Source organism: Aquila chrysaetos, chromosome 3 (assembly GCF_900496995.4).
Source record: "Aquila chrysaetos chrysaetos chromosome 3, bAquChr1.4, whole genome shotgun sequence".
NCBI lineage: Eukaryota > Metazoa > Chordata > Aves > Accipitriformes > Accipitridae > Aquila > Aquila chrysaetos.
In genome coordinates, this window is record NC_044006.1 from 39,300,105 (window position 1) to 39,326,456 (window position 26,352).

The following is a 26,352-nucleotide window of genomic DNA, read 5'->3' on the forward strand; positions in this document are numbered from 1 at the left end:
AGTAAAATCAGGCATGGAACAAAATTATATCCACAATTCTGGAGAGGATTTTTTGTTTGCTTTTTTAAAAAAGTTTTCCATAGTCCCCATATCGCATTATTCTTTTTTTACCTTTTGGGTTGAAAAGTGGTCCTTGGGTGGTTATTTTCTTTCCCTGCCTAATATAAAAAAAGTGTACAATTTGAAGCAACTTCTATAGGTGGAATCGATTGTAGCTTAATCTTGATGTAGCTGGTCAAGAACGACCCTGTTTACACTTGTATGTGCCAACTAATATGTTGCATCATCCAGAAATGCACCTGACACTTTCCATACAATAATCCGGATAAAAAATTGTAGTTGTGTGTGGTCAGTGTCACGTACAAGCTGTGCACGTATTTCTGTATCAACAGAAATATGGAGATTTGGTAAAGTTATCAAGAAATTACGCAAATTTATGATGTAGGGCACAAAGCATTTTCATGGTAAGAGGAAATAAAACATACTGCAACGCTTCAGTATCTGCAGCTTCCTCTGAGCCTATTCTGTCTATCCATATTTGGTACCACACTTGCAGAAGTAATTTAAAGGCAACAAAATGTAAATATACATTTTTTAATCAGTTGAGATGACAGTGAGTTTCGGTTTACGTATTAGTTCCATGCTGGTTGTTCCAGGCCTGTACAGTTATCAGTACAGCATATTGCCTGTAGTTGGATAGAAATTTTAAATGACAGCAGCTAACTACATTTTCAAGTGCCATAATTTATATTTTTAAAGAGAAACCCAAAATGGCAAAGGAAATATAAAGCCTCTTAGAGGCTGCCCAGTGAATTCCCTCCAAAGTAAGTTTAAATGTAGGAATAGCTTAGCAAAAAAAAAAAAAAAAAAAAAAAAAAAAAAATCCCTATTTGCAATGACACTGTGGCAGAGACAGGCTGAAAAGACCCTTTGGGACCATGATGCAGATACCTTTGTAAGCAACTCAGCACCATCTCCATCACCTCTTAAAAGTGAGAATAAGTCTTTTCAGTTCTGTGCAGAAGGACAGCGTCACCACCTCAAGAAAGTGCTGTACAGCATCTTCAGTGAATGAGGGCACTCCCCACAGCTCTCAGAAGTTGCAGGTACTTCTATGCCAGGCATTAAGATTTAGGATTTAGAATATAGCCATGACCTGAGAAGCTCTGATCCCCCTTCTGTTCGTGCTGAACTTTCCACATGCCTTTTTACCTTCTGCACTGGCTTTTTTCAAACTCTGGATTCTGCCCTAGCTTTTGAGTATCTAAAAGCTATTTGGCATGGTTTGTAACTAGAAGGCTCCCAAGTTACTGACTAGCTGTCACTAATTGTCTTACGTTCCTGTTCTTCACTGTGTTTTCGGCTCTCCTCAGCCTCCTGGAGCTCGGTTATTTAGCTGAGGTAGGCAGAGGCACAGATTTAGGAATTAAATAGGTAGATATTTCACTTACAGCTGATCTAACACTCACGGATGCTCAGTTGAACGGTATAACAGCCCAAAGTGCTGTAAATCTGACAGGCATCAAGTCATAAAAGAAGTCATCTATTTTTCTCATATTGTATTAGTCCTTTCATATTTTGAATGCTCAGGTAGCGCTGATAATTTAAATTAATATGTAGAGGGTTATAAGTTTGAAGAGATGAAATTAATTGCCTGATCTACTTTTTTATTAAGTGTGAAGAAGTCCTTGGTAACAAAATATCTCGCAGGACTAGCAAAATAATCCTATCCCAGCTTTAACAGCTCTGTTTAGACAGTTACCACTCACGAACCAGCAGCAGTGACAGGTGTGATTCGTACTGCCACCTCCAGGGGTAGCATGTGGTGGACTCTAGAGGAGGCATGGTTGGTTTACATAATCGATAGTAATTATTTCTCACTCCGAAGTTTTGGTACGTGCTGAATTTCTTTAAGAAAAAACGCATGTAATTTAGATAATGTAAACAGAAAAAGAGTGGAAGAATATGAAGAAACCCATAATTGCAAGCCTGTAATTCCAGATGAGTCTTCAACATTACAAATCACAGTTGAACAAAGTATCCAGACACCTAATTGGAAATTCAGTTCCTCCTAATATTATATTAATCCCATTCAGCCTGTCCTCAGCACAGCAGAAGATTGGGTATCATTACTGATTACTTATGCAGGGTAGCCTGCTAATAGAAAAGGGATTAAAATATTCCCTTGATCCTACACAACGCAGGAGTTCATTGGCACAAAGGTTGAATTCAAATCTCAAGTTCATTGGATTGTCGGTTGAGTTTGTTGTCTTGAAAGACAAAGATATTTATAATGAAAAAATACGGGAAAAAAGCAGAATTGTTGCCCTTTGTGTTCCACTGGATTCTTGAGCGTTCAGAAACTGGATACTCTTTGATTATGAAACGGCAGTGTGTTGCCAGAAAAAAAGCATTTCTCTTTCACTTCTTCCCTGATAGTGCCAGATACGGTTTTCCTTCTAGGTCCTTTCACGCTGAAACCCAAAAGGTTTTTGATTTGAATGCCACTTTATCACAAGGACACGTTAGAGGACCAGTTTGAAGATGAAGTTCTGCCAAAACTGTGATCAGCTCTTTAAAGAGTTTCCAGACTACTGTTTGGTTGTACGAGTTGATACTTCTGTGGTATTTGTTGTAACACGAACAGAATTTCCACAGCCACCGAATATGCCCTAAAGAAGTGATCTCCGTATTTAGAATTATTTATGAACTGTGTCTAGAAAACGAGTATGCTTTTTCAGAAGGAAAAAGAAGTTGTCCTTACTGATAGCAGAACTGAATAAAAAAATAAAGGAATAAACCACTGATTAACAAATGCTATTTTTTTTCCTTTTTAAAAACCATACGTATTCTTAGGCAGTTACGGAATTTTACTGACAGCAAGAACATGATGCTCCCAAACTAGCAGAAGGACACTGTCAGCGTAAAGTACCGGACACAAAACGGGCTTGATTGTTTCGGTTTAGATGTTGGTACCGGTGGGTCTCTTAAATTAAAACACTGCTTTCTTGCACGTCTCCGACCGCAGCGTGTCACGCACCGACTACTGACACTTGCCTGCCCTTAGGCCGCTCTCTCGGGACGCCGCCTGTGTTGGAAGCAGGGCCTTCCACCTCAGCACCCCGGAGGTCGCAGCTCCCTCCCGCACCGACCTGCGTTCCCTGAGGAAAGCCACCTGCTAACGCTGCTATTGTTTGCTCCCCAGGCGAGGCGGGCGCCGGCGGCGAGGCTGGGCCGCCGGGCCCCGGGCGGCAGCGGGCCCCTGCCCTCCCAGGTACGGCTGCTGCCGAGGCAGCGGCTCCTTCTGTGCCCCCCGCCGTCCCCTCCCCGGCTGCGCAGCCAACCCCGCCGCGGGTTTCCCCCCCACACGCATCCCTGCGTGGCGGCTCCATCCACTGCCATTGTCCATCCACCGAGCGGCACTGTTGGGTAGGGAGAGGAGAGCGGCCGCACCTCATCGCTGGCTCCCCGACCGCGCTCCCTCCCCTCTGTCTGTGGCCCTTCCCTCACGTTCGCTCCACGCCGGCAGCCGTCTTCGTTGAAAACGTGTATTGATTTGCCTTGCGCTTCGTAGTCCATTCCACACTTTGTCACGGGGGGGGCCGTCCGACCGCCGACGTCTCTTTTTCGTTGCGTTGCTTCCGTGGTGGTCTGGCTGAGGCCGGTATTTTGAGCTGCACCTCTGCTTTCGTGCGCCTGGCTCGAGAGGAGCTTACCTGCCGTGGCCTGAAATAGTAAGCATACGGATTTGCGAGGTGAAATGGCTTGAATAAATTTTCAAAGTGCTGGAAGCCTTTGTTCCTATTTCAGTGTAGGAGAGAAAGGGAGACTAATCTGTCCGAAGTTTAAAAGTTTCATAAAACTCATATCATTCTTTTTGGAAGGTTTAATACTCTACAGCCTGGCTACGGCAAATACAGAGTAATAGATGAGCAGATCTGAATGGGTTTGAATTATATATCGTGCCTTGCTTCTGTTCTTCTTCTTCGTATCTTTGCCCTTGCTCTCCTTATAACTACGAAAGCTATTCTTTTCCTCTGCAGGGGCCAAACAGAATGAGCCGTCAGTTTCGTATGCCTTTGGTGCGCCTTCCTCTGATTTTTCATATGTTTTAGTAGAGACCTCCAAAGTTCATGGTTATCTCCCCTGTAACTTAACTCAAACTTAGTAAGACCTGAAGCTTGCTTTTCTTTCACTGTAAGTCTTCTCCACTCCTCTCATCATCTTCTTTTATGTTATTATAAGTCCTTTATTATAGATCACATTACATTTAAATTTTCCTTCTTCTTTTCAAGACACTGCAGGTCTCCGCCCTCTGCCCTGCAGCAATACCAACAGTTCGGTCCCTTTTCGCACTACCACATCTGTGTATTTTCCAAATGGTTTTTGAGGCAGAGCATTTGTAACCCTGGGGTCAGCCCCAGTATTGTTTGCAACAGGCAAGTAGTGAGCCAGTTAGATGACAGCACATGGAGGTAACGCCGCTCCTTTTTACCTCAGAAGTGCGTATATTTTTAGTGCGTGAAATCCTGTGCATCATTCCTTTGAACTATTTATGCATTTTAGCGTGCATATATATATTTTTGAGACATCCTACGCAGTAATGTGTTCTGACTACTGCTTACATCAGGGATCCTTAGCTATTTGTTCAGTGTGCCTCATAAGCATTTATTTGATTTCTGTGCTTGGGGTTTCTTCAGCCGGTTTCCTATAGGCTTTAGGACCTTCTGGTATATGCTTAGATGGTCAGAGATTAGATTTCTCTAATCTTCTTTTAAGGAGACATAATGTATTCATCTGAGATTGATAGAATGAGCAGAGAAAAATGAGAGTTTTGATTCAGCGGTCTTCCCAGGTTGCTGATTAAGCTGCTAAAGAAGAAGGGGATGAGTTTGGTTAGTTATTAACTGTAGTTATTGCATCACTGTATACAGTTTGATTCTACATGGAGGGTAAGAGTTCTGTTCTTTTTTTTTTTTTTTTTTTTTTTTTTTTGCTTTTTTTCCTGAGGAATAATCCAAAATTAGAAACTCTCTCAAATGACCTTGTTAAGCTATTGAGTGAGGAGAACATACCACACTGCTTATTAAGAAAGATGCAGAATCAGTAAGACGCACAACAGAGAAGATACAAATGGCAATTTGTGTAATCCTCCCAAGGTCCTGAAATCTTTGCATTGGTGCCACAGGGTTATTTCCAAAGTTACGTGAGGGTTGTTAATGCCTCAGAAATCGGTGCACACATAATACATCTGAAAGACTTCAAAAGTGTCGTGGTGACTTCAGTTAAATGTTCTTGCAGTACCTCCACTAAACTTCTGTGTTGGGAGAATGATAGGTGGCTTTTTTGTTACATTAGGGAAAACATGCATGATTGGTGTGACTTGTCCTTCAGCTTTCTTATTTACAGTTGTAAAAATGATGACTCCTCTGGAAATTGGAAAAGCCTATTACAATCCAAGAGCTCTGCTTTATGACTTGCAACACTCTGTAATTATTCATAAATGCTATTCTTTCTGTCTTGCTTAATTCTTAATCACATCCCCAAATAATCCATGTCACAGTGCTGTTCACAGGATTGGAGTCAGAATAAAAATTTAGTGTTTCCTGATGATAATTTTCTCAGATTTGCTTATTCATGCAGAAAGATCAGGTGCATCCTAAGCTTTCTTCTTACCTGGGTATAAAACATACAGAAATAGTATTTTTATCACTTCTCTTTCACTGCATCTCTATCTTAGTTTCATTACAACTTGTATTGCTTTTATTTTTCATATTCATTATATTTTATAGTCCATAAGAACCAAATTAGTCAAAGCTCTTGGTGTTATTTGAGCAAATTCCCTTTTAGGACAGTTGCATTCTTCTGTCCACGAAATCTCAGCTGTACAGGAAGCTGTTCAGACTAAGTGGTAGGTGGTAAGTGACTAGAGGAGGGCTGGGAAGAAACAGAAAAATGCAGTTGAATGAAGTTGGTGGGAAGGAAAGAATATATAAAGGAAAAAGTTGGACTAAGGAAGTTGCAGAAGCAGAAGAGGCAAAGTGGAGGGGTCTGAAGACGAAGAGGAGGCAGACAGAGGAAGGTCCACAGGAGTAAGAGAAGCAGGACATAAAATGTAGGAGGGTCACGGGAGAGATGAGCAAAATAAGGCAGCGGAGAATGAAGAAGAAGGTGGGAAGCAGTTTATATACCAATTTGCTTCCAGGAAATGGTGAGAATATTAAACCCAGAACATTTCTTGGGTTTTGTCCTTTTTGGTCTGTTTTGTCACATGTGATGTTTTATTCTATGCTAGTTCAATCTCTTTGCATTTAACAGTCTTCTAGTTAAGAGGACATTTTAAATAGATCTGTATTTATTCCCTTAAGAAAATGTGAATTGCTGGTTTCATGTGACTGCGGCTGTGCAATGTATGCTGTGTCGGTCAAACACCACGGAGAACTGGGCTTGGCCTTTGTCTCCACCTGGCAGGTGGCCAAGCACGGCACCGCTGACTTCTAAACCACTTCGAGGACAGTTACTGTTCTAGATCCTAAATGACTGAATTAAGATATTTCTGTATGAGTAGGTTTTGCTAGTAGTTTCCTTTTGTTTAAAATATTTGATCTCAACAGAGCTGGTCTCCTTTTTCATCTAAATCTGAATTCATTTCTGTGTTTTCTGCAGCCTTTTCTGCCTCTATTTTCTTCCATTTCTTTGTCTTTTAGTTTTCTTTTATTTCTGTAGAAACCTGTATCATGAGGGAAGACCACAGTGCATAATGAAGGGGAGACTAACCCATTCTGGAAAATGAGCTAGTTTTGTGTTTTCAGAATTGGCAGTGCATCCACAATGACAAAACGCTACATTGTAAGGTCTGTGCAATAATATGCGTCATATCTGGGAGGAAAACTGGCATAGAGGGTGGGAGCAGCTCAGAGCAAAGAAGGATGAACCACTGGCATCTGTGAGGGAGGTGGTTTCGAATTCTATCACAACCTCACAAAAGGGATGAAGCTGCATCTGTGACATCTGAATGATGTAGTTTCAGAGGATCATTCTTGACGCTATAGATGGTAACATGAAAAGCACACGGAAAACAAAGGAAACGAAAAAGGAAGAACATATACAGACTCATCAGAATAGCCGACAAAACAAGAAAAGGGAAGAATTCCGGAGCTTTAGTTTTACGTGCTATTTTACTTTTTTTCGGAATGGAAAATTCTAGAATTGCATTGGGTCACTCTGGATTGACTTCCTCATACACATAATAGAAAGGCTTTTTAAAACTGGCATCTGTCCTAATGGAACATTTTCTTAACAAAAGTTAATGAAAACTGACATACTGGTTTTTTTTCTTCTGGAGCTAACTGAAATAAAATTTTAAGTTAAATACTTCAGAACACTTTGTGGGCTTCAACTGGAAGAAATGGTCCTTATCAAAGACTGCCTGACTGTATGCAGTGTCATGGTGAAATAGCCCATGCATCTACCCAGATGTCTTTGCTATGACAGTGGAAAACACTAGAGGATGACACTAGAGGTCAACACTAGAGTCTTTTGAAAAGCTGCATGAAATAACAATCAGTAACTATTGAGTAGACTTCATAGAAATCTCTGTTAGGTGGAGATGGCCTTAAAATTTGAAGCATGAGAACTTACATTCTTTCCCAAGCTTAACTTACTTTTTCCTGTTGTAAGTCTAGATATTGTCATCTAGATGTTTAGTGTCCAACCCATTCTTGGAATCTGACATTCTTGTTCTTAGCTTTCTTTGCCAAGCTTTATAGTTTATTTGTTGAGAGAAAAAGGATTTCCTTTGCAATGTTGACAACATCAGATTTTTTTTTATTATGAGATGGTACTTTTGGTCATTATGCTGCACAGGGAAGAGAAGGTCCTCAGTCTGTGGGTATAATAGGGTATATATACTGAGATGGTATTTGTATAAATATATATATATATTGCTTAGCATATATATATATATTCACTAGATGGTGTGTGTTTGTGTATATATCTATATATACACTAAGATTTTGTTTTTTTCTCTCATACAAAAATTAAGTTCCATGTATGTCAGAATAGTCCTTCAATCTCACAGTGCATGCTGACACACTTCAACATTTCATTCTGTGTTGAGCTATCTGTGAATCTCAGTGAATGTCAATTAGGCAATGAGGTATTTACAGGGAAAAGAAACTGCCCATTGATTAATTCTTTTGTTACTTTATACTTGCTTTACAGGCCAAAGTTCAAAAAACATCAGTTCATCTCCAAGCATAGAGAGCTTGTCTGGAGGACGTGAATTTACAGGATCTCCGCCTTTGTCTGCATCAAAAAAGGATTCCTTTTTCAGTACAATCTCCCGCTCCCGTTCCCAGAGCAAAACTATGAGCAGAAAAGAATCGGTGGGTTCTTTAACTTTTTAAGTTATTTTAATGTCACACTGCATTACTTGTTAGAGGCAATCATTTCACCCATTCATTAAGCACTTGCACTTGGAAATGTTTCCCTAAGCACGCATTAATGGCAAAAGCAGAAATAAGCTATTTCAACTGTTTCTGTTGAGTAACATCTCCATTATGGCTTCCATCCCATTATCCTACCTGAAATGAAACTGTGAAAGCACCTGTTGCCTCTGAGAAAGAGGAGAGAAGTCCTGTAAGTTCATTTGCTTTGTTAGACTGTTGGTGTAGTCCTGAAGTTAATAAACAGTTCAGTGGGAAGCACGAAAGCTCAGCAGATCCAAACATGTCCATCTGTTGTCCCTGAAATTCCTTAATACATCAGAGGTTTCCCAGTGTCTGTAGCATCTGTAGTCTGCAGTCACAGTTCTATTTCTTGCACAGCTCTGACCTTATATTTGGCCACAAGAAAGTATTATTCAAACAGATCGTTCTCATCCAAGAAAATTGCTTCTTATCGTGGGTGTGTTCCAAAGAAATTCTCGTCCCATCAAAGATATCGTAGGAGCACTACTTTGATAAACCTCATTTGCCATGGAACAGGAACATTCTTGTTTATTTTATATACACATTTCCCATTGTCTTTCTGCTGATTAGAAAGCAGTTACATAGTAGATGGAAAAAGCTGTATTTTTTGGTAAGGTTAAGGCACAGTGGTTTTCTCCATTCCATTTTCACAAATGTATGCTCATATAACTTCCTATTGATTTCAATAAATAGGAATAGCAATATTTCTATATTACAGCATTTTTCAGGTGTTCAGAGCTAAATATTGTGCAGAAATTTAATCTGAACATCTCAGCATTTTTGTCTTTAAATAGCAGAATCTTTATTAATAGTCACATCATATTTTCAATTTGATATTTAAAATGTTCTAATGAAATGCACAACTTCGCACAACTTTTCAGTTTTTGTTCACTGAAAGAGAGGGTTTAATTCTTGTTCCACATGCTTTAATGTTGTCTAAAGAAAAGCTGTGTTTTGTGGTTAGTCAACAAGAAGCTATAATTTTGGTTTGTGTCCATTTAAGACATATTGAATTGAATCTAAAGCTAAAATAACAACATAATATCTCTCTGCTTGTCCTCATGAGTTGAAGAAAAATAAATATACCAATATCAAACTTTTCTTTTTATGTGGTTTAACAAGATCTAAATCCAGCTTTTGTTTGCAGCTTTTGTCCAGGCCAGAATTTGGGGTTTTTGCGCTAGCAGAGTTTAAGAATAATTCCTCCTTAGTTGTCTAATAGAGGACATAGAAGAATTTGCCATTATAATATTCATACTCAGTTAGAATCCATTAATGATTAACATGTTTTTCAGGTAAATAATTTCCCAAATTCGTGATATTTTATTAATGTTTTTTCAAGGATTTTAGACAAAGAAGTATTCATTGGAACAGATCTGTAGTCCTTATAATAATTTTCAGTAGATTGGTAATCGTGATAAACTAAGCAGAGCATAAATTTTCAAAGGAATTCTTTGAACTGTGATATATAATTCATATTGGAGCATTTTATTATTAAACAGCTAGAAAAGGTTTTAGGCTACCAAAATCTATTGCCTTATGTTCAGTTTTTGACTGACCTTTAATATAGGAGAAAGGAATTTGTAGCAGCTCCAAGAGGAAAAGGTTTGTTTAAATCTGTTGTCTATGCTCAAGATGATGTTTGGTTTTTGTTTTCCTGTAAATTTCATGATACCTCCTTTTCCACGTAGAGAAGAAAACCTCAAAGAGTTCATCCTGAGGTCCCAAAATAGTAGCATCAGAGTTCTCCAGTCTTACAGTTGCTTCATTTACAGCTGTTTTCTGGAGGCAAAAGAAGGCTTGAAAACATAATGGATTCACATCTTTGTTTTATTTATAAAACTGAACTGGTTTATGTTTTTACTCCAATAATTATACAGATTATGTTCTTAAGTATTGGGGAAATTACCTTTGCTGGAACATGGCCATGCATCAATCACTTTATAAAAACATGGTTTTAAAATCAGTCATTCTTGGTGCAACAGATGAAAGAGAATGCATTTCCCCTTCATCTTTGTACTTCTAATAAAGGCCCTTCCCAAGCAAAGTGGAAATGGAATACATACGTAAAAATATGTCCTTCAACATGGAGTTAAAAAAGTGATTTTCACAGACCAGGGGACGTTACTGTGACGTTGTCATGGATGAACAGGAATGTCATCATCACAGGTTGCACCTGGAGTCCTGTGTCCAGTGCTGGGCTCCCCAGTACAAGACAGACATGGACATACTGGAGAGACTTCAGCAAAAGGCTGCAAAGGTGATGAAGGGACTGTGGCACCTCTGCTATGAGGAATGGCTGAGAGAGCTGGGGCTGTTCAGCCTGGAGAAGAGAAGGCTCCAGGGGATCTCATCAATGTGTATAAATGCCTGAAGGGAGGGTGCCAACAGGACCGAGAAAGGCTGTTTCCAGTGGTGCCCAGTGACAGGACCAATGGCAATGGGCAGAAACAGAAACACAGGAGGCTCTGTCTGAACACCGTGAAACATTTTTTGACTGTGAGAGTGACTGAGCACTGGCGCAGGTTGCCCGAGGAGGTGATGGAGTCTCCATCCTTGGAGATACTCAAAAGCTGTCTGGTCACAGTCCTGGGCAGCTGGCTCTACGTGACTCTGCTTGAGGAGGGGATTAGACCAGATGACCTTCAGAGGTTTCTAACAACCTCAACCATTTAGGAATTCTGTGACAGGATAAACTGGAATGTGACTTGTCTAAATTCTTTTTTTCCTAAAGGTGGTCCCACAAGTTGGACTTTCTCTGGGCGAGTTGTGATCCAAATTAATACTTAACTTGATTCATTGCCTCCAGGAATAGGATGTGTCCATTTCTTGTATTAAGGACTTCTTAAGGTAGCAACATTTGCATTATATTTAGTCTTCTAGATCTTTTTTTCCCCTCAAATGCAAAGATCAATGGAATGACTTTTTTACTGCTGTTGTCAGAAACAGATGTCCCCTGTTTTATTTAGTTAAGGAAGTGAATCTACAGCCTCAGGGCTGAATGCACAATATCAGATCATGTTTTGGCAACCCATGGCAGCCTTATGGTTTTCACGTTACTATTGAGTGGCACTCAGCTGTACGTTAACGTGAGGCCCACCAAGTGTGTTTGAAAGTCTATTTTGTGCTCAGCAGTGAGATTGTTCCCTACCCCTTTATATAGTTTGCAGCTTTCTGACGGGAATAACTTAGGTTGCAGTTTCTGGAGCTGTCTTCCCATAAACAAGAACAGGAACTTTTAATATATAATGCACTCCGGTGCCTGTTATCTTCTGGATGGGTCAGTCTCGCTGGAATAAAGTCCTAGAAAATTTCTCTCATAGCCTGCTTACTGCCCTCTCCTTTTTGGCAGTTGGGAAACTGGGTGCATTTGTGGTCTGTTTATTTCTCATTATGTTTCGTTTACATCTCCAGCAACAGCTAAGGACAGTCTACCTCTCTTTTTGGCAAATAGCAAAGCTGCTTAGACGTTGATTCTGGCAAATATGGTTGGCTGGTCTCAGTTTCTGGCAGAATATTCTGTAAATTGCTTTCAGCCATAGAGATGTGCCAGAGAGGGAACTTTTGAGTTGGACAATATAAACATTTTTATAACTTCCATTAAAAAATACAGGAGAAAGATGGCTTTGACTAAAAAAAGGTTTGATTCGGAGAAACTGTGTATTTTAATAAGTAAATTTCTACATAAAAGTTTTCAAGTTAAGAAAAATCAAATTATCCATTTGGAAAATATGTTAGTTTAAAAATTCCCAAGAAGGAAAGATTTCTAAGGAAATTCTGGAGCAGTTTATTTTCTTTACTAAAATACTGTACAAACATGGTCAGTCAGAATCCCCATTTCTTAGCAAAAAAAAACTGAACAAAAGTGTCATGCATCATGCTGGTTTTGATTGCACAGACTTTTTAATTAAATCAGATTTGACAACATATGCTATTGTCCCCACAAGCAGGTATAAACAACTGTTACTGTCTGTGATTTACATAGCTAATCTGACTGATTTGAAGTTAGTTATGAGTACCCCTACAGGTTAGAAAATTAATGTATGCCATTATTTTCAATTAAACAGGCATCTGCTCTACTGATTTAGAACCTGATCTTAAGCGTACAAACTTGACAGTTTTGCTCAAGTAGAAGTGGTATACAAAAATCAAAGAGATAATAAAATAACTACTAGACAAACACACAAAAACATATCATGCATGCAAAAATTCCTTTGAAGAAGAGCAAGCCTTTTATGCATGGTGCACATCTTGGAGACTTTTTTTATTCCCATATATCTTTTCCCTGACTATTATTTTTAAAATCTCTTTAAAAGGTTTTAAGCAAAATATTTGTCAGTCCATACTTACCAATGCCAAACACTTATTTGGAAATACATATGCTATGATGAAATATCCTTTTTTAGTTAAGCATCATAAAATGTGCCCAGAATAAGTTAGCATCTGTGTACAACAGCCAACTCCTTGATCAGTGTGTTGGATTTGTTAGGCCTAGAGTTAAAGACATGATGATTGCGCTCAGTGCCATTAAGTTTAACGAACTTCAGTGCCTTAATGTTTAACTGCAGTTAATATTGGACGACACTTGTCTTCCTTATTCTGATGTGATAGGCCAATTCAGACACCTGAAAAATGCAATTTATTTAGTACTTCAGTGCTTGTCTAATTTTAGGGATAGATGAAAAGAATATTAAATCTGAGATGCTGCCAGGTCATGTGAACAGAGTTCATAGAAAAACCTCTGAGATATTTTGGAAGTGTGATTCTTCTCTCCGTTGCCTCTCTCAGGCTCCCACAACATGCTATAACTCAAATGAAAGAGCTGAATACAGTACAAGGAAAAATAAGCTGCCTTTTAGAGTTTTTTATTAGAAATACTTGCAAGTTTCATATAATTTAGTAAAACGACAGCTGTATGCATGAGTGGCAGCTTTGAATCCTAATGCTCCTTATCTTTTTTGGAGTGATTCATTTCAGGGAAGAGAAACTGTACTGTGATAAAAACAGGAAGTTAATTGCTTAGAATAAAAGATGAATAAAAACCCAAGTGGCTCTGCAGTGCTTTTTCTGTCATATTATGAGCAATAAACATGTATACAGAACAGATCTGTGGGGCCATTTGGAAGATTTTAAAAATGTCAGTGTAAACTGTTGTCTTTCTCTGGTACAAGAGATTCAGATACATGCAGCTAAATTACACTTGCCAGTAACTTCTTCACAGAAGCGAATTAGAATGATATCATTTGAAAGAAGGCAGGAAGAACTTTTAAAATTATTGGGCAGCCCTTTAAAATTGTCAGGGAGAATTTTAAAAATACCAAAATGATGAATGAATGAGACTATCAATCAGCAGTGTTTACAGAAGGATCAAAGTGACTTAGGAGCCAAGAAGTGTGATCCTTCACTCCACAGCAATCAAGTTACCAGCAGCAGGTACAGGACTTGCTCTGTGCATCCTCTTTCCATACATTAATCGTGAAGTTAATGTTTCAGCATCCCAGTGGCAAAGAAAAATATATCTGCGGATCTGTGTTGGTCGTTTGAGCTGCCCTTTTTTCCTTTTCAGTGGAAATTTCATCCCTTCATCCTGCTCTTTTAAGATACCACAAAATTACTGTCCACTTCTGTGAAGAGCTGAGAGACCTGCACTGAACTCTCAACAAAAACATGGACATGGATGAGAAACATCTCTCTAAATCAGGCTATTGTTTTAGTTGGGGGGAGGGGGGCGGGGTTGAGCTGAAAGGGTTTCTGTGTTTGGAAGGGTTTTTTTCCCACTGAACTAAATTGTAGGTATTTGTTTAATACCTTGATTCTTATTTTTAACTGTGTTTGGTTAAATCAAATCATTTGCTATGAAAACAACAAACTTGTACTTCTGGTCTTTTAACTATGTAGTGTAAATGGTGTATATTTACAGTCCCTTCATAATCACTATACTTAAGTTTTACCTCCTTAAACTCTGAACAATGTAAGCAGAGATTCTAAAAACACTAAATAATAAGATCTTGGTCTGGTCTGTATCCTCAATCATGTTAGGAATCATATCAAAGGTCAAATACATCCAGCCTGAACAGAGAAGGGGTTAGTGAAACTTTTTTGCAACTGATGCTTAAAGAAAATTTGACTGTGTGTATGTTGAGCTGTGTGTATATTAAAATGCTTATTTAGGCAGCAGCATTAAGAAGCATAATTACATAAGTACATCACACCTAATCAACCATTTCAATAACATTCAACCAAACAGTTTAGTAATATAATATTGAAGTATGGAGCATGAACTTTCTTCATTGCAGAATATCTATATATTAATCATGCCATATCCATATTTATATGCATTCAAGAATACTTACGACATTGTTTCAGAGAGCTCAAAAATCATGAAATTGTGGTGGTTTTTTCCCCTGCTCACATTTCTCTTACATTTGCCACAGTGGGCTTATGCAGTATTAAAGGCCAGCAATGTGTGTTCCAGATGGGCAGAAAGCCCGTCAGATGTGATACTAAAACATAATGGAGGAAATGGGATTCTCATTCGCCTATGTGTTTATTTATAGCTATTTCCAAAATACTTACAGTTATACCATCTAAATTAATATCTCAGTGTTATTGTTTGTGAAGAAATATTCCAATTTGATTAAGTCAGCAATGTCAACAGCATCACTGAGAGAAACCTTTTATCAGCATTTCTCTTCAAAGGAATAATTTCTACTACCCTACAGCTCTTTCTGTCCTTATCTATTCCCTTACCAAGTGAAATACTACCAATTTTCTCAGTTGTTCAGTGCCTACCCATCCACAATCAGTTTTGTGCATTCCATAGATCTTCCAGCTTTTTGTGGTTTTTGTTTTCAAACTGTCTCTTGGCAGTCCCGTAGTGCAGTGCCAGCAGGTGGACTTGTGCAGGCAGCAGGTAGATGAGTCTCACACGTCTTGTGTCTGCTTGCAAATGAGATTTCTTTCCATCCCTACTTTCTTTGTCTGTAGGCAAGAGCTTTCTCTGTTATTCATGTTTATCCTTCTCCATCTTCCTGCTAAGGAGAGATTATCTAAGCATAGAAGTGGAGTATTTTTAAGAGGAAAATACACCCAGGTTAGATGAAAACAAGTCCTGCTCTTGCTCCAGTAGCACAGTTGCTGGTTTCTAGCTCTGCAACAGTGAGGCTGGTGCACCTGGAAGCCGTTCCAGTAATAGGTTCGACAGCGGGCGCTGCTTTGGAAAATTTCCAAGCCCATGGTCCTTTACCACTAACGTCTCCAGGCAAGGTGGGATGTGGCAAACTAAGCCGACTCCAACAGCATGACACTGGCAAATTGACTTTGAACTATTTAAGATGGAAATTCAACAGCAGGACATGGTGTTTAGAAGCTGTGAGCCAGAGTTTCAGCTATTTTCAGGATTTTAATTGAAATGAAGTGGATCTGTCAGGGGGCAAGGGAGATCCTCTGAGGCTCCATCTTTCACTTTCTTCCAAGTGTCACTATATGTAAATATTTTTAGCTTTGTTTTAAGAGACAATAAATCAAATAAATAGGTAATTATACATCAACACAATGAAACAGATATTTTGCCTCAAAGTCACTATAATCTTCTTAGTAGAGATTATAAATAAATGCTGATTATAAATAAATATTTTTTACCTTGCTGTCCTCGTAAAACTAGAGGGCAAGGAGGAGGAACAGGGAGTTTTTCTAGTTTGGAAGAAGAGGACAAATAGCTGGCCATGAATTCTTATTTCTTATATTTCAGAAAAGCTACAGATACACAATGCATTAAAATACACATGTATATATATTTCACCCATCTTCAAATTTAAGAAGAGTAAGAAGAACATAATTTTTCCTGCATTTAAAAAGTGTGGGTCTCCTTGAACAATGCTAACTCTAGAGTGTTAGAAATTTGAATGTTGGAAGAGAGAGTTCCTGAGTCATTGACTATTCTGAATCAGAGTTGCAACCCTTTCAGTTTTGTTGGGGTTTGTTCACTGTTTCATAGGGGGGAAGTTAAGTACAGAAAGGCTGAAAATTTTATTTATTCATTTAATCCTTTACCAATAATCTGTTGGTTCTCTTTACGTGTGCCTAGCTTGGGCAAGCATTGTGCGATGCCATCCTTTTCTGTGTTGTTACTGAAAGCACACAGAGGAAGTCAGGATTGTACTAATGCCCAAAAACATGTGCCTTTGCAGGTGAATGCCTTCTAGCATTTTAATTTATTGCCAAATTTGTCTTGGTCTCATCCTAGTTGAATATTTTTATCTGTATTATAGAATTCCTTTCTTGGTTTTGATATTTGTTTTCAATCAGAGCCCTCTGAACCAAATAATTTAATTTTTTAATTTTTTTTCCAGTGTTGGTATATAACCTGATTTAGCTTGGCTTCTAGGAGTCACAATGGGTATTTTGTTGCCCTTTCTTTCATCCTTCATTTTATTTTCTTATTTTTCTCAGTCTCATTCCCCCAGCCCTTTCAGAGCGTTGTCACAGACATAATTTTCACTAAAGATTATGTAGTGGCAGTTCTGTTTCAGGTTTTAAAATGGGTAATTATTCTTCTGAATTTACTTCTTTGAGCAGTTGAGGGTGCATTGTGCCCTGAAATGTTTTAACTTTGACAGCACTGTATTTTGAACCTAAACTTCAAGGATTACTTTTTACCTAATTCATTTGTGCTTACTCTGATGTCCCCAGATGTATTTTGAGACATACAGTACTACCAGAGAGCAAAATTTCTGTGTTGGAAAGCAACAGGTCAAAGTAATGATAATGCAGAGGAGAAAAAAGAGAAAAAGAAAAGTATACTTCTTGTAGGTTTTGTATTCCCCTTGTCCTTCTTTAAGGTGGATGACTGCACTACCATTTCCTTTATTAATCTGACTGAGAACCTGTTTGTGCTTTAAGGGTTCAGATCTAGGAAGGCACTGAAATAAGTATGTAACTATCCACAAGTATAAAGTCCTATTTGCTACTCTGAGCAACTATGCCTACTAGCACTACACAGCAAAATTAAGAGAGAGTTTAAATAAAAGAAAAGAAAAAAGGAAAGACAGAAATTCCTACTTAAGCTACCTCATACCATCCTGGGATTGTAGAAGCAGTCTGAGTTAAAAAAAAGTGAGCAGAAGTTAAAATGGTGTAAAATAAAAACATGACTTGAGTTCACTGCGCATGCAATCCAAAGGAACAAAATACATGTTTGTAGGATTTATCTGAAAATACTGTGCTTAAAATGTTTAAGTTTGATGAAAGTATATTCAAAATAATAAAAAAACTTGGCAGATGTGAAGAACGCAAAACATGAGTAAGGTGTATTTGAAAGTATATTAATCATGGGGATACTTCAGCTAGCACAGGGACACAGAAATACTGACAGGTAGTGGTTCAGCACAGGAAATCAGTACATAACCTCTACTTCTGCAGGAATTAATACCCGAAGGCTGTATCTGAACTTCTTTGTGTCCTCCCAGGGTAATATATGAATACCTGAAATAATTCCAATTTGTGCAAACATTTCACAAGTAGCAAAATTCTCAGTGTAAAAGTGACAATATATATTCCATCCCTGACTCTGATATGCTTGGTGAACTTGCATCTAATCATTTCACAGCCCCTTCCACGTAGAAGAAACTTTCTCTAAACATCTGCAAAGCAAATGCCTTATGAAAACTCTCCTAAAAATTCCACCTTTCCATTGACAATGGTTTGGTTACTAACATGCTGAAGCCATGTCTATAAGACTGACTAATATAGCCATATTGTTTCCATGTCCTCCCCATATGTCTGTCTGCAGCCATCTGTTGTCTCTTGGCTTACACTGTTAAGTCCTTTAGAGAAGCCGGTTTTTTTCTTTATGTTTGTACAGCACCCAGCAGAGCGAGGTCTTGGTCCTGATGAGGGCCCATGAGTGATACAATTAAATAATAGATAAGTTAAATCAGTAAATTAAATAATTTAATTTTTTTTTTTAATTCTAATGTATGTAATTCATTGTTCAGAAACAGTGGTTTCTGGTTTAAATGTCAGCATATGCTGTAGACTATTCTGTGGCTGGCATAGACCATGAAAAAATTATGGGGGTGTCAACAAACATTCAGCTGTCAGGAGTTCAAGATTAAAAGGTTAAATCTTGTATTTAATTGGTAAATTCAAAATTGAAAACTAAATACTTGCAAAATGGAAACAGTAACCACTGCTTTTTACTCCAGGGAAATTTGCATAAAATTAAATGAGAAAGCAATATATGCCATGCATCTGAATCTTGTTTGACATGTAAAATGCTACCAATATCCAAAAGGTATACTCTGTGAATATTTTATGAATAAGACTTAAGTACTGGTAAGACTCTTAGCAAGTCCCTGGCTTCAGGATTTCCTTGCATCGATCTCATTTTTCTCATTATTTTCCTCTAAATGTTTCGATAGCTCATCAGAATTCTTTTCTAATTTGCCCTGCCAATTTGCCAAGAGCTCAGGGGATGTTTCCTTAGTGCTCTTACTATGAATACTGAAAGAACTGAAAATGTTACCAGGCAAATTAGTATAGGAAAAGTCCAGGGACTATTAACTACAAGAAAAACCCACCTCTGGTTCAAGAAATCCCTGATCTGCAAATCTGTGTAGCTTGGGAGAGTATTCTGGGCAGCACCATTGCATGTTTGTATCATGACATACCTTTTTCATTACACTTTACCCAACCCATCATTGGCCAGCATCAGACAAGACACCAGGAAGACTGGGCTGTTCCTCCAACACAGTTCTGTCACTTTTTGTGCTATGTTTTAAATGGCAGCATTATTGCTTAAGCACCTTAAATACCTTTAAATACTCTTCTTTTTTAAGGTAGTTTCTTTTCCGCTGCATTTAACAGTTGGTAGTGCTGCCAAATTAATTCATATTCAGGATTCAGCTTTAAGATGAATGGAGTTTTGCCGTTCTGAGCGTTCATGAATGAAGTGCTTGGACATATAATGTTGTAAGCCTTTGACAACAGAGTTTACTCTTCCTTGAATTTCTACATGAGTAAAACAGACAAAAATACAATTTTTCTTTCATTTCCTGAACTGTAAAACTGAAAACTACATGGTATTATGAAAGAAAGAAAGAAAGAAAAAAAGAAAGAAAGAAAGATAGATGTTACAGTCCTGATTTTGTGAGTTCATATTCCCTGTTTTCCATACTTCTGTGTTAAGCTACATGTCATGTATTTGGGAGAAAAATTGTTTAAACTGATAAAAACAAGGTTCAGAAAGAGTGGCTTCTTCCAAAACTATATTTCTTCAGACCTTGGCTTGTGTAGGATGCTAAATTCCAGTGCCCTTACCTATGTCCGCAAACCTTATTGCAGCTTGTAAAGCAATGAGCTGTAAAAGGATAGGATTACAATGTCAAAACTGTAAAACTTTCTGTAATCTGTTCTTGAAGGTGCTGACCACTTTCAGTTAGTCACAGCTGGTTTTCTGAAACAGTAAAATGTGATGAAAAACGGGGTATGGTAGAGGCATCGCTGATCTCATTATGAGCTCAGGAGAGAAGGAAGGATATAAAAAATTTATTTCCATAGCTGTCTTTGTAAAGGTGAGAAGATAGATGAAAGGAAAAGTAATAAAAAGAGAAGAGCGAGCTTTGGACAAATGGGGAGCACCAGAACTGTATAGACTGGGGAAAAAAAATAGCAAAGAAATGGCAAATAATTAATCATAAAGGAATTAGTTTTCATGGGGAAAGAAAAAGGGAAATGTAACAATGTAAGCAAAGTCCTGAATGTGGATAAGAAGAAAGACAAATATGAGAAACATAAATGTAAGTCAAGTTTTTTGCAGATTCAGTCTTGCCACAAGGAAAATAGTTGGAGATGTGTATATGGAGGCACTCAAATAGAGTCTTGCTTTGACTGGAGACATGAATACTAGCCTGCTTTATATTGTTAGTGAAATGTAAATCAATGTGGCATCACAAATAATCCACTTTTCATTCTCTTATCCAATTCAAGATGTTACTGATTATCTTTAAGGCTCTACATCATCTGGAATGTTGAAGGTGTGGAAAAGTTTTTGAGGACCCTGGGACTAAATTTTCAGGAAGTATTATTAAGTTGTTTTTCTGCAAGACTGCATCATTAAATTTGCACATCTTGGTCTGCCACGTCTGATGCAGTGATTCCTTTGTTTGATTTGCTGCTTGATTTGTTTTTCTTCCGCATAATGCAGCTCCCAATATTAGAAAATGTTGAGCTTATATGCTTTATAGGACATGTTGTTCAGTAAGTTGACATTGATTTTTTATTTTGGTTAGTTATTTAAATGATTGATTTTTATTTTGTGGTCAACTGGTTAACCTTTGAGAGCTGTGGCTGAATGAGTTTGAATCACTGTTCACATGTTTCTGGTACTGTGTGTGTCAGATCAGCTAAAAGGTCAGTTTCTCAAGGAAGCATAGACCATAATGTTTTTCCCTTGACTTACATTTGGCCTGTTTAAAAAAAATTTAAGTCTCTGTTCATGCATAAGAGAGATCAAATTAGCACTGCTATTTGTACACAAAATAAAAATCGTATCCAGGATACTCACTTTCTCAGCACAGTGAAACACAAAAGTTGGCACTTAGAGAAAAGCACAGTGAATACTGTCTGGACAAGAATCGAGAGCATCTGCACAATGCTGGCTATAAATCAGTTGTTTCGTCTATTACTGCTGAAGAATTTGACTTTAGAATACTGAAAAAAATTGTCATTTTTTTCTGAGAGGCTTTGTGATTTTGCTGCTTACCTTTACAAAACATTAAAACATTCATAATTTGCAGAACAGTTTTAGAAAGATACTGTGGAAAGATTAGTCTTAGATATTTTGATTAGAAGAGACCTCTGCTCAAGGTGCTACTTGGAGCAGGACAATCACTAATATTGGATTAAGTCAGTGACTTCAAACAGAAACTCTACCACTTCTATGAGTAACCTCGTCCAGTGCTGCACTGCTCCTCTGATGAAGAATATTTTCCTAATGACCAATCTGAACCTCCCGAGGGGCAGTTCTGGGCCATGGTCCCATCAATATCATCTGCCACTCCTGGGAAGAGTTTGACATCTTTGTAGTTCCATGTAGTTGCAGGCTCCCAGCAGATCCCCCTTAGGCTCCTCTTTGCCAAAATAAACAAGCCCAGCTCCCTCACCCTGTCCTCTAGACCTGTAACCATCGTAGTAGCCCTGCGCTGGACCCTCTCCAGTTTCTCAACATCCTTCTTGAACTGGAGGCCCAAAACATTATTCAAGGTGAGGGCTTGCAAGCACTGAGTAGCGGGGATAATGACTTTCCTGGATCTGCTGACCACATTCCTCCTAATGTAGCCCAGTGAACTGTTTATGTTATTCGTGATAAGAGAACTTTATTAGTTTATAAACAACTCAGCAGCCACTGTAGCCTCCAGATCCTTTTCAGCAGGCCTGAAACAAAGCCAGTTCCTTCGCTGTCTGCACTGGTGCATTGGGTGTTTTCTCCTCAGGTGCAGAATTTTGCACTTATTGAAGTTTCTAAAACAGAAACCTCAGAAAGGTTTCTTTTGCCTAGGCTTTGAGTGTCTCACAGTGTTTCTGAACTGAAGTTCTACCAATCAGCATGGCAGCCGCACGTCCCAATTTTGCATCATCTGAAAATCTACTGAGTGTACATTCTGTCCCCTCATATGGGCTGTTGAAGATACTGAACAGTATCTTCAGAGCAGTCCGTTGGTTACTGTGCTCATTTCCAACCACCAACTTGACATCAAGACATTGACTCTACTCTTGGAGCTTGGGGGTCTGACCAATTTTCAGCCCACCTACAATCCTTTCCTTCAGCCCATACTTTGTCATATTATAAATGATGATGCTTTTGGAAATAAGTGTCAAAGCCTAACTAAAGTAAAAATATATTGCATTCGCTCCTCTCCCTTCATCTGCGTGGCCAGTCATTTCGTCATAGCAGACAACCAGATTGGTCAAGCATGCTTTGCTCTTGGTAAATCCTTGTTGACTTTTCTCAATTATTGTCTTGTCCTTTACATGTTGGAAATTGATTCCAAGAGGACATGCTCCACGATTTTGCCAAGGACTAAGGTGAAGCCAACCATTGTATAGTTTCTCAGATCCTCCTTCTCACTTTTCTTTAATATGGTTGTAAAATTAACCTTTCTCCAGTCATCAAGGGTGTCCTGAAATAGCAGTGATTTTTCATGGATGATAGCCAGTGGTGTTGCAATCACATCGTCAGCTTTTTCAGTACCCATGGTTGTATCCCATGTGGCCCCATGTATTTGAATGCATACTGCTTCTTCAGGTATTCACCAACCTATTGCCCTCCCCCACTCTTAGCCATCCCTCTCCTTCCCAAACTGTACATGCAGAGGTCTGGGAGCAGGCTTGGCCTAAAAAGTGAAAGGCAAAAATGGTATGGAGCGCTGCAGCTTTTTCTGTATCATCTATCATTATCTTACCTCCCCTAGTAAGGAATAGACCTACATTTTCTTTGAACCTCCTTTTGCTGCTCTTGTACTTGTAAAATTCCTTCTTGTTACCCTTTAATGTCCTCCATTAATTTTAGTTCCATCTGGGTTTTGTTCTTGTGCCCAAACAATGATTGTGTGCTTGTCCTTTGTTTCCTGTCATTGTTTCTACATATGCGCTCTCCATTTCCACCATTTCCATCTTCATATGTGCTTTTCCCATTTTAGTTCATTAAGAAGCTCCTTACTCAGCCAAGTGGACCTTCTGCATACCTTGTCCATATATGCTGCTTCCTCATGTGTTTCTGGGTTAGGTCCCTGTTCTATGACAGACAAAGTCCTCCCCACTTGATGAGCAAGTCTGTTCACAAAGATGTTCTTGCCTGTCTTTTGCAGGTAGACCTATTCCCTAGGTTGTCTTTCCTCATCAAATTGGGTGCCACAAGCAAAATAGTTGAAGCCCAGCTAGTGCCACCAAATATGTAGCCATTTGTGGTCTGCGGGATACATCTGCTGCTATCCAGGCTTTTCCCTTTTGCCATAGGATTAACGAGAAACACTACCAGGATTCCTGTTCCCTTCACCCTTGCTCAGGAGCCCTACAGTCACTTTTGAACTGAAATGGTTTCACATCACCATGTCATCGGTGTACGCATGAATAAGCAGAAAAAAAATCAGAACATTAGGTGACCCCAAGCAGTCTTTCGGCAACACCACAGACTGACGCTCCATCCAAGCAAGAAACCTCCCTAGCTGATGAGTCTGGCTGGAAGAGAGTCACCAACCGCTCACTGTCACTCATCACTTTCTCTTGGTAGTGCTCTGATACAGCATCCAACCTGGATTCTTCCTTTGAGGGAGCTTGTTCTTCCCCTCTGCTGCCTGGGCCCTGCACCACTGGGCAGCCCTCCTGCTGCCAGAAGTCACAAGCTTCCAGTTTTCACCCTCTTAGGAGTGTATGTCTTCTTCCCACTGCATCTTGCCTCAGTTGTACCTTCCCCGTCTGTTGCATAAGCTTTTACACCTTGAAAGATCTTGTCAGTCACCCCCGATGCAACAAAACACACTGGCCACCTCTTGCAGCTTCTCACCTGCTGCTGCGGTGACTAAAACAGAGCAAACTTCCTTCCAGGGAGGTCACCCTCAGGGGTCCATGTGCACAGAGGTTGCCACAGCACTGCTGGTGACGGCAGGGGCAGGGGTTATGTCTTCTAGCAAGTCCTCACCGTTCGGGTGTTTTCTTCTTATGCAAACAGCACATCTGGGTCTCTCGTGTGTCAAGTGCCAAGTTAACTGTCTTGCTTATTTGCACATCCCGCTGGCAGCGCTCCTTGGTGCCCTTCCTGAGGGTGCCAGAGCAGTCAGGAACTCCAAGTGCATTCATTCAGCCTTGTGCAAATTTCCCACTTGGCAGGAAACCTCTTGCACTGCCTGTGAGTTCCCAGCCACAGCACCCTCCTTTGTGAGTGCTCGGTCTGCTGAACGTTTCTGGCCCCCATGCTGGATCCTAACGAGCTGAAAGAATGGTGGATATAGTTTACTCAGCACAGGTCTCACTTGCCAAATGGAGAGGTACTGTTGTACAGTTGAAAAGGTTAGTTTCAGAATCCGCCCAAGTGATAGAGCTGTCCAAAAACATTTTAAAATTAACTTACTGCAGTTCTGATCTGTGAATAAGAAAAAATAGTCTTGGAAACATGGAAATACTTATTACCAGAAGTTAAATTTGCTTATTCACTTGTAGGAGATAAACTGGGTTTCAGTTACTGGCTAATGACTTAACAATTTGATTGTTATTTTATGGTAAAATACTCAAATATTGTGACCTTTCCCTGTCTTACAGCTGCACTTGCAGTGCACTGGGAATTTAAAATTTATGGTAGATTACCTCTTGCAATCACTAGCCGTATGTACTAGGAAAAGGTCTTCTTTAAGGGACATTGCTTGAATAGAAATAGCAATGCAGATGATAGACTTGTATAGACTGTGACAGAACTGCAGACTTTGAAAGGGGTTAGTCTTTCAGCAACTATAAATTGGCAATATAAAATCAATTCCATTGAGACTTAAGTGGTCAAAGTATAAGCTTGATTAAAATAAAGTAAGGGTATATTAATTTAAGGAAATAGCAAAGAAAAAATGTTTAATGTCTGTAGATTGTAAGTGTGATGAAGAAGTTATATTGGTAGATCTTGCAAGATGCTACTGTTAAATTTCTTTTTCTTGATCAGTTGCTTTTGGATATATGCTATATTAGTGCAAAGTTTCCTTTGCTTGGCTCTGACTCAGTTTCTAATGGAAATTAAGATCACTTGTACCTTTAAATCACGAATGATTCATTCTCTTTGTTCTTGCTGATCAGTTTTGGATTTTATTCATTTGAAAAGTAATTCATACAGTAATGTTCAGCAATCATCTCCATCAAACGAGTATGATAGAACTGCAAAACTCCTAAGAAAAAGCCAGGAGGCTAAAAAGTTACTTTGCCTTTATCTGCTTGAATTAAATTGCATACTTAAACAAACAAAAAAATGCTTAATACTGTATGTGACTAAGCTTTGAAGGAATATTTCTAAAGGAATAGTGAACTTCCATCTGCAGTATGGTCTTCGAAGTCAAGACTGGATGCATTTGTAAACTGACAAAGAAAGGAGTTCAAAGATGAGTTCTTTAGCTGAGGTAGTTCCCATTGCTTACACAGGGCATGTGGCTAGATAATAATGCTTCTCCTGAGCCTTAAAATCAAGAATCTTTTTTTTTAAATTAATATTTTAAATTACACTTGATGCATATTTATTAAACATAACCTAATAATTTAGAGTTAGCACTTTATAATATGTGAGTTGAAAATAGTTTTCACCTAAATGTTGCATAAGACATTGTGTGGAATTGCAGTTGGCTGCGCAGTTTTTTTATACAGATAGAGCATGATGTGTTACAGAAATAAATATGCCAAAATACATGGTAGTAATGCATCCTTGAGGTATGGTATTAGGTCTCATGAAATACATGCCTTGAAATAAAAAAAAGGAATTTTTCTGAGGTTTGAAAGGAATTGCTGTGGAAATTACTCTGCCAGAAATGAAAATTTTTCTCATTTGGTGAGTTTTTTCACCCATTGCTGTGGTACTGTGTTTGCACAAGCAAAACCAGGTAGCTAATCTGTAAAAGAAATATGAATTGTTAACCTTTCTTGGATCAACATAGGCAGATTTTTATTAGACTTCTTACAAGGTAAACAGGTAGTGTTAATAAACACTGAAACATTAAAACCGAACCCTATTTCGATGAAATGACAAAAGAATTTAAAGGTCTTTTGATAAATACAGTTGGAAGGTGATTCTCTTTATTTCCAAAATTTTCTCAAGAGCAAAGGAATAGGAAAAATTAGAAGATGTATAAGCATGTCA

General features: G+C 38.7%; 1 protein-coding gene across 4 annotated transcripts in view; it reads left to right on the plus strand.

Annotated features, from left to right (window-relative positions):
• The window catches only part of TBC1D5 (TBC1 domain family member 5), a 328,444-nt gene that overhangs the window by 273,140 nt on the left and 28,952 nt on the right, over window positions 1-26,352 (plus strand). For 3 of the 4 annotated variants that reach the window (XM_030008981.2, XM_030008984.1, XM_030008983.1), the window contains 2 exons: window positions 3,206-3,274; window positions 8,224-8,387. In XM_030008981.2, coding sequence (XP_029864841.1) covers window positions 3,206-3,274; window positions 8,224-8,387 — 233 coding nt within the window. The remainder of the gene's footprint in view (window positions 1-3,205; window positions 3,275-8,223; window positions 8,388-26,352) is intronic. The other variant, XM_030008982.2, reaches the window with a different exon arrangement.